Source organism: Gadus macrocephalus, chromosome 11 (genome assembly GCF_031168955.1).
Source record: "Gadus macrocephalus chromosome 11, ASM3116895v1".
Taxonomy (NCBI): Eukaryota; Metazoa; Chordata; class Actinopteri; order Gadiformes; family Gadidae; genus Gadus; species Gadus macrocephalus.
This window is the reverse complement of record NC_082392.1, coordinates 9,109,692-9,118,106: the sequence shown is the minus strand read 5'-3', so window position 1 is coordinate 9,118,106 and position 8,415 is coordinate 9,109,692. Positions and strand designations below refer to the sequence as shown.

The 8,415-nt window shown below is 44.7% G+C and overlaps 2 protein-coding genes across 5 annotated transcripts; both read right to left on the bottom strand.

Annotated features, from left to right (window-relative positions):
- Positions 1-246: 246 nt before the first annotated feature.
- LOC132467726 (uncharacterized) lies at positions 247-3,200 on the bottom strand. The gene is made up of 3 exons (XM_060065240.1): positions 2,498-3,200; positions 1,195-2,052; positions 247-1,098 (listed from the first exon to the last, which is right to left on the bottom strand). Exons 1-3 carry the CDS (start codon positions 2,777-2,779, stop codon positions 550-552), a joined length of 1,689 nt encoding a protein of 562 aa, XP_059921223.1. The 5' UTR covers positions 2,780-3,200; the 3' UTR covers positions 247-549.
- A 1,121-nt stretch (positions 3,201-4,321) lies between these two features.
- On the bottom strand, positions 4,322-8,098 carry ino80e (INO80 complex subunit E). Of its 4 annotated transcripts, none has more exons than XM_060065211.1 (8): positions 7,999-8,096; positions 7,163-7,245; positions 7,007-7,077; positions 6,862-6,914; positions 6,664-6,745; positions 5,847-5,964; positions 5,352-5,450; positions 4,322-4,969 (listed from the first exon to the last, which is right to left on the bottom strand). In XM_060065211.1, exons 1-8 carry the CDS (start codon positions 8,057-8,059, stop codon positions 4,763-4,765), a joined length of 774 nt encoding a protein of 257 aa, XP_059921194.1. In that variant the 5' UTR covers positions 8,060-8,096; the 3' UTR covers positions 4,322-4,762. The 4 variants fall into 4 exon arrangements, with proteins under 4 accessions (XP_059921194.1, XP_059921197.1, XP_059921196.1 ...); XM_060065214.1 differs by lacking the exon at positions 7,999-8,096 and adding an exon at positions 7,745-7,992; XM_060065213.1 differs by lacking the exon at positions 7,999-8,096 and adding an exon at positions 7,749-7,992.
- Between the last annotated feature and the right edge of the window lie 317 nt (positions 8,099-8,415).

Below are 8,415 nucleotides of genomic sequence, written 5' to 3'. Positions count from 1 at the left end.
CGTTGTTTTGCAGCGTTTCCGCCACACCAAGGCAGTATTTACATTGCCTCGTTATAATAAGAATATATATATATATATATATATATATATATATATATATATATATATATATATATATATATATATATATAAAATAATAATAATAATAATAATAATAATAATAATAACAAGAAGAAGAAAATATATATATCCAGATAGCTACTATAACAATTATTGCCAATAAAAAAATCTTGTAAACAGCATAAATTAAAGGTGTTGTAATTATTGTTTATTCAAACATTTTGAGGCAAACCTTATTTTACAATTCAACTTCCATAATATTGTTAAAACAGTAATAAACCTAAATTCAAAACCATACACATTTGTTGAACAGTTATGAACAACCCTTACTTTCTGAACAGTGTGAGTCGAATCTTTGGTAACGTGTTATTATTTCTGTGTATTAACGATATAATTGTTTGAATACCCTACTTGTTAAAGGATAAATCTGTTTTACATTTTAATTTTAGTTTCATTGCAAACAAAACATTATGACGGCCATGAGCTGGGTTATTCTGCATTGACTAACTGATTCACCAACGCAGGTGGATCGTCCGGTGTGGCTGGATCTACGAGGCCAACCGCAATCAACCGCAGTGTCCCAAAGACTAAACCCACTACGAATCTGATCACGCGAAACACCCCCCTCAAAATTCTCCACACCAGCGTCCCCAGCCCCCCGCCTACGGTGATCACCTGGCCCCCCATCTCCGATCCCACCGTCCCCGCGTACCCCTTGCTCTGCTCCCACAGCTCTCCGCCCAGCAGCCTGGTGACCCACCAGGCGTTGTCCGCCACTTCCCCCACGATCCCGACCGAGTCGCCGGCCAGCGTCCCCACCCCGGTGACCCCGGTGTAGCAGCTGCCCAGCAGCTCTCCCACCATGGCCGAGGTGCAGTGGTACAAGCCACAGCCGCATCCCCCCACCAGGTCCAGCACGACCTCCACCGCCCAACGCATCCAAGACACAACGCCGGAGGCCACAAAGTACAGCATGTAGCAGGTGTCTCCGGGCAGCGCGGTGAGAACTCCCAGGTCCTCCTGAAGAATGTATGCCACCTGAAACAACAGGTGAAAGGAGGAGAAAGCGGTTAAACCAGATTGCGGTGCATGCCAGGAGAATGGAGTCCCCATGTGTGCGGTGCGCTGTCTTACCTGTCCAGGTAGGCTGTAGAGGGTGGAGAACACGGGGCGCAGGGGAAGGGTGAGAATGTAGACGCTGGTGGAGATAAGGTAGATGATAGTGCTGTTGGTCTCAGCCTCTTCTGGGTCCGTATCTGCTGTCTGCTCGGCCGTCTCGCCCTCATCTGAAGAATGACCTGACTCTGTTCCGGCTCGTGCCTCTGATCTCCTCTCGTCGCTCTGCTCTTCATCAGGGTCCTGTGGAGATGTCGACCCCTCCTCTCCGTCAGATTGTTTCGGGGTGGCATCAACATCAGCAACTTGATCTTCCACACTCGCTGCCTGTTCCGTGATCCCTTCTCCAGAGGAGTCCTGATCTGTTCCCTGATCCTCTGAATCTTCAACGCTCTTCGTTGAGGCATCTTGCAGTAAAACTCTCTCAGCGCCAAGTGTGAAGTCCACCGCGGCTTGCCCAGAGCTACCGCCACAGCCCTCAGAGAACAGCTCTGTGACTCCTAGCATCTCCTCCAGCTGCTCCACGTTCACCTGCTGCTCTTCCTCCCCCATGGCCTCTCGGACCAGGCCCACACTGAAGCCCTGGTCCCCCCCGGAGGGAACGTCACAGCACATCGCCGACCAGAGCAGCTGACTGGCCTCACACCCCTCATCCCCGCCTTGGGCGTCCGGTCCCAGGCGCCCTCGCCCGGTGACCACGTAGAGGTCCCCTCTGACGGAGCTGCACTGTGGGCTGACGGAGGAGAGGACCAGGGTGGTGATGGAGGAGTCCCAGAGCCTGAGAGGAGATTCTTCAGGAACATTGGAGGGCTGAGCGTCGCCCCCGTCTCCTTGGAGCAGGGCAGGGGTCAGTACATCAAGGTCTGGGATTTCGGACTGAAAGAGAAATAGAATAGAGGTGGGATGTCATAGATGGTTCAATTCTATATGGTGGAACTATTGTATAGCTCTGAATATAGGTTCTGTAGTTGAGATTAGAAAGGAGGATTCTTTCTGACCATACAGAACGTATGCCAAAAGACAATGTTTAACTCTTGATAAATATTCAACTGTTTTACTGATGCGTTTGAGTAAAGAGTTGAGATAGTTTGACTTTACAACTCCAAATGAACGATTTAAGAGTTTTCATTAAACAGTTCTATCTTCTGAAATCAATAATTCCCGATTGATAGTTGAGTTACCTTGAATTACCTTGACCTCTGCACTGGAGATTCACTCAAAAGTTCAACAAACAACGTAGTCCCTGAAACCTCTGACATAATCCAGAGGCAGCTTTTCTCAGCTGATATCATAATAATACAGAAAAAAAACGTTTCCTCACCACTGCCTCCTCTCCCTCCCTCACAGTCCCTACATGGCCGACGCGGAAGGCAGAGAGGACTGCTGTGTCACAGGTCGGGCTGCGGAGCGCTGCGAAGGCCTGGCCCCCGGGGGCACCGTGGCAGAGCTGTGGCAGGGCTTCAGACGAGGGTCCCCGCGGAGGCGTCTGCCTGTAGAAGCAATGGCTGCAGTCCTCAGCTGGGAGAGACAAGACCGGGCCCAGCACTGCCAGGATGCAGGCCGTGACAGCAGCTGCATTCATTAGAGCTCCCTGCCACAACATGCTGGTGCTGGTGCTGCTGGTGCTGACTCCCTCCCACTCTCTCTCCACTCTTCCTCTTGCCCACACACACACACACAGAGGGCGTGAGCGATGCTTATCAATTATACAGAGGCTTCTGTATCTGGATGGAAGGATAACGGTGGTCCAGGCTGGTACGTCTCTGTTGTGGTGGCTTGTTGTTCTTCAGTCTCCTCTCGCTCTCTCTTTAAATGTGCCCTCATCCATGCCTTCTGTCTCGCCTTAGCGTTACATTCGCTGTGTTAGAATGAGAGTGTTGCAGGCACAATCTCGCTTGCGCCTTCATTTCCTTGACAACCTCGCCCCCTCTGTCTGTCCCTCCTCCCTCTCTCTCTCTCTCTTGCTCTCTCGCTCTGGCTACACCTCAACCTCAACCCCTCACTCCCTCTCTCTACTATGGTTACACCTTTAAATGCTTTTTGCTATTAAGTACACAAGCCAAAGCCCACGCCCTGAATGAACCAGCAGTTACCTGTAAGACTGCATTCCCAGAGAGCACTCTCTGCATGGGTTTGTCAGCTGATTGACAGGATCAGTGGAACAGTGATTCATTATGACGCACACATACTCTGCACCCTCCAAACAACATGCAGGTGTTTGGACTTGCAATATGCCAATCCCAACGGAACATTGGCGTTTGCAACCATCTAAGATTAACAGATGATCAGAACATAACACCTGAATAACATAGTTTGAATAGTATGTTTACAAATAACATATAAACATATACAACCCTGTAATCTGTGTTAGAATACTAAGAGATTGCGACATTTGTCATACACTTGTCATACATTGTCATACTCTGGAGTGCAGTATAAATCCCCAGGGAAATGCTTGACCTGGCCTCAGTTAGGTATCTGTAGTTCTGAATATTAATAATAAGCCTTTTGGGACACTCTACCCTTTCCCCAAATCGTTGTGAAATTTGCATTAAAGCAGAAAATTGTTCTCTGTAAAAGAAAACGTCTCACAAATGTATTGGAATGAAGCCAGGCCGCACTCCTTCAGAGTTATAGCCAGCATTATTCACCAGCGCCCGTGGGCTGGGCTGAAGATTGTGTAATTCCTTCCAAAGTGCTGGCAAAAAGGACTTTTGTGATTGACCAAATAGAACCTTTATAAATATTAAAGATTAACAGTTATAAGAATACATACCATTCTACATCGTTATGCAATACCCTTGTACTGTATAAAAAAGAAGAATTGTATATATATTGCAGATATTAGTGAAGTAGGGTAAAAATGAGTTCACCCAGATGTTATTATTCATCAAAATACCAGGGAGGCAGTAACTGGTATCGTTGCTTTGGGGTGTGATTCCTCAGGCGGGCTAGGTGAAGCCTCTTAGTACCTGACTTTTAAAGAGATTGAATGCTGCGTTGGTGAACACACGGTTGAGGGGAAGTGAGTATCAATGTTACAACAAGAACATCCAGAGTACTTCAGGAGTACTTCAATAAGACCAAAGTGAAATCAGATAAATAACAAGATTTATCTTAATAAAAATCAATACTTTAAGCCAGGTTTAATTTCACCATTTTAATCTAAAATTATGAAAAAACATCAGTTGAACAATGGCCCGATTTAAACAGAACGTAAACAAATATTATTAATAATGGAAACATAATTAGTGAGGGAACGATCAAAGAAAGCAAAGCTATGACTCTCGAGGGAGATCAATATCCTGTGTTCTTTGTATTATCTTCATTAACGGACAGCTAATAATAGCATAACATATCAGAGTTGTGTGCGAGACGCATTGTTTTGGCAGTGAGACTGCAGTAAGGCCAACCCTCCACAGGGGGGTGCTTGGCTCCTCCTTTGAGATTCTAAGCAGGGAGTTGCGGTATTCAACCATACATAATTACATTGCGTTTTGCAAACCAAGGCCGACCAGCACACAGAAACACACCCACACCATGCATACAAGTATAAAATACAAAAACAACCAGCAGCATCTCCTCATCACTCATTGGGGATATCAATGACTAGTTCAGCCTCGTCCCCCTCCCCCCGGTCCTCGTCCCCCCGGTCGCTGTCCAGGTCGCTGTCCCCCTCCTCCTCCGCGGCGTCGCCGCTCAGCATCTGTCGGGGGACCCAGCTGAAGGGGCCGCTGCCCGCGGGGGGGCCCGCAGGGGCCGATTGGTAATTAGCCGTCAGTGGTGCAACTACCTGAGTGGCATGCAGAGAAGGAAAGTAAACAAAACAGAAAGGTTAACAAACCAGGGGTATGGATTAAGGTCAGTGGAACCAAGCTGTGTGTATATGGGTGTGCAGTGTTGCTGATGGTCCACAAGTAGGTCACAGCCCCCTTCATTGTTTGCTATGGATTAATAATTAATAACCTTTGACCCAAAAATCCAGTTCAGAGTGTGTGCGTTCAGAGTGTGTGTGTGTGTGTGTGTGTGTGTGTGTGTGTGTGTGTGTGTGTGTGTGTGTGTGTGTGTGTGTGTGTGTGTGTGTGTGTGTGTGTGTGTGTGTGTGTGTGTGTGTGTGTGTGTGTGTGTCATTATAGATGTGATTATCCAGGCAACTGATACCCTTCCTCTCTCACCTTCCCAGGTGTGTCCTTCTTGTTTTTAGGCGTCTGAATCTTTCTCTCTTTCTTCACACGCTCGGCCGGCGGGGCCAGATACTCTGGTGGGAAGGGCATCTGCCCATCACACACGCAAACAGGCCCCATGTGTCACACACACACACACACACACACACACACACACACACACACACACACACACACACACACACACACACACACACACACACACACACACACACACACACACACACACACACACACACACATGCACGGTACAACACATACACACACAAAATGCACAAGGACGATGTAAAGACAATGAGGTCATGATAAACCAAAACCAGGGATAAATAACCACAATTAAATAATAAGGACAACATATGACCAACAAATAAAATAAATAAATAAAAACTTAAATAAAACCGGGGGTGTAATTGTCATGGGAAGGGTGGAAACAGTGGAGCAAGTGTTCATGAAGACATAGAGGGTGAACTGAGACTGAGAGCTCACCGTGTTGAGGTAATCCCCGGAGCCGGAGGACTGAAGGGAAGCTACCCCAGGGCGGGAGAGCAGGGAGAGGTGTGCCGAGGAGGAAGGAGGGAGGCTGGCTCCGGGACTACTCCTGCGCCTGGGAGGGAGACCACAGAAATGAACACAAGGCGTGTGATAACAGAGTGTGCTGTTGACTATGAGCAGAAGGGGAGATTTGATGCTATTGTGTATTGTATAGCTTGTCTCAGCCAAGAACACAAAAGGATAGGCAATGTTTTCAACCTAAATAGGGAGGGATTCTATTTATTTTGCAGTTTATATAATTAATGATAGAAATCACAGGTGTCTTTACCGGATTTGCACACAAAGCAAAATGCTCCCCAATAAACACCCAAGCCAAAATAAATGGCAATAACAGATATTCATGGTTTCTCAAGTATTTTTGGTTCACTTTCTATCTACAGCCCTGCTGTAACATATTTATCAAGTAATACAAATATGTTAAAGACATTTTTTAATAATCCTTTATCGACCAGACCTTATATTTCTCCCTTCTGCAGCATTACTTTTAACAGCTTTATCTTTATTTGAGATCATGAGCCCATGAGCCCATGAGCCCTTAGATTGAACCTCTAATCTTTTTTAATTAAAACGGTGTAACTAAATGACATGCCAAATAATGGAACAAGAACAAATGTAATGCAAAATAATGTCCTCACCTTGAGACACGTTCAGCACTGATGAGTGTTACAATGAAAGTTTATCGGTTCTTAACAAGCTCTCATACTGGGCCAGTAGGCTATATTCGATGATTTCTCCCTGTATTAACTCTTACTTTTTCCCTGCGTCTCGCTCCCGTTCTCTTTCCCTGAAGCCTTCTGTGTCACTGTTTTCTGAAGAAGCCGTAGCATCCGAATCTGGTAGAGAAAGCAGAGGGAATCTCAGTGCAGGTGTGCAGTTGATTGGCGCACAAAGAATAAAATGCTTTGAAAGAAAAATTTACAATATAAATGCTTAGAAAGGTAGACTGCACCTGAGGAGTCCTCGTCTACCCTCTCATATTGCAGCAGTCTGTCCAGGAGGAAGCTGGAAACAAAGAATAGAACACATATTTACTAATTTTCAACTATTCGCCAATTATCAATGCAATGATTCAGTTATTGAGGTCAGAGCTCCACCTCTTGTCCCTGGAGACCTTGAGTAACTTCCTCTGTGACCTCCGAAGCTCCTCCTGGAAACACTCTTGCTCCTGGAAGAAAAAACAGAACGTAGTTTTGAATAACTGTCTAGTGCAGCTGGTTATTTATTTATCATATAAAAACAGTAATACTTACATAAACAAGAAATTTTAACTTTCGTTTAAGGTTTTTATATTTGCGCTTATAGTCCACCTCGATGTCTGCCAGTCCGTTCATTTCTAGAATAGAATAATACAGAGTTAGAGGACATGAATACAGAGCAGTGGGAACTTGCGTACAGAGTAATGGTACATTAATTACGTACAGAGTAATAGGGCAGCAATACAAATAATAGGACAAAAATACAGAGTAATATGAACTTGCATACAGAGTAATAAGACATGTTTACAGAGTGGGACATGAATACACAGAAACATGACATTGATTCAGAGTAATAGGAAATTAATACAGAGTCATAGGACATGAATACAGAGTAAAAGGAAATGAAGACAAAGTAATAGGACATTAGCACAGAGTAAAAGGAAATTAATATAGAGTAATAGGACATTAATACAGAGTAATAGGACATTAATAATGATTAATAGGACATGAATACCACCTCCACAACCTACTATTCTCAATTAGAAGTTAGCAAAGAACACTTAGTAATAAGTGGGTGTTCAAATATAGCCATGACAAGCAAAACACAAGTAGAATAATACGGATTTGCATACTCACGTACGTATTTCCATTTGAACAAACAGAAGCAAATCAAATCCCTTATAACTTATAACTGTAAAACCAATCGTTATGAGCTGTCTCTTTCATTCAAAGCGTTAGCTACCCGTGTTAGCATTTTTTTTTTGTTTAAGTGTTCTGCCTGCTTGGACTCCTGCGGAAGTCAAAGACTTGGAAGTGGGAACTAACCGCAGAATAACAGGTATGTTCCTAAATGTTAAGTCATTAATAAGAGAATGGAAATATTGGTTCACCTCCTACTTGGGACTTCTTGTGCGACATGCTCTTGTTTACGTCGAGATGGGATGTCGTCATTGATAAGCGCCGCTATGGGCGGGGCCTATTTGAAGACTTCTATGAGTGGGGCTAATGTTCAAAATAGGTTGCACAATGTGTATTTGTATAATTGTAACGGTTTTGAGTGTGTCCCTTTATGTTGATGAGGTGCAAATGTATGGGTCTATATATCTTTATGGAGCGGGATGGAACTATAAATGGTCCATGCTTTTCAATGTGGCATTAATTTGTAATAGACAACACCATGATACAATAACTAGCTGTTACCTTCCATCCGAATGGGTGCATTGTCATAGATCACACTTTAATCGACGTGTTCATCTACCATACTACATTAGTGCAGCAGGCTCACCCTGAGCTCAGCACAATCCCTT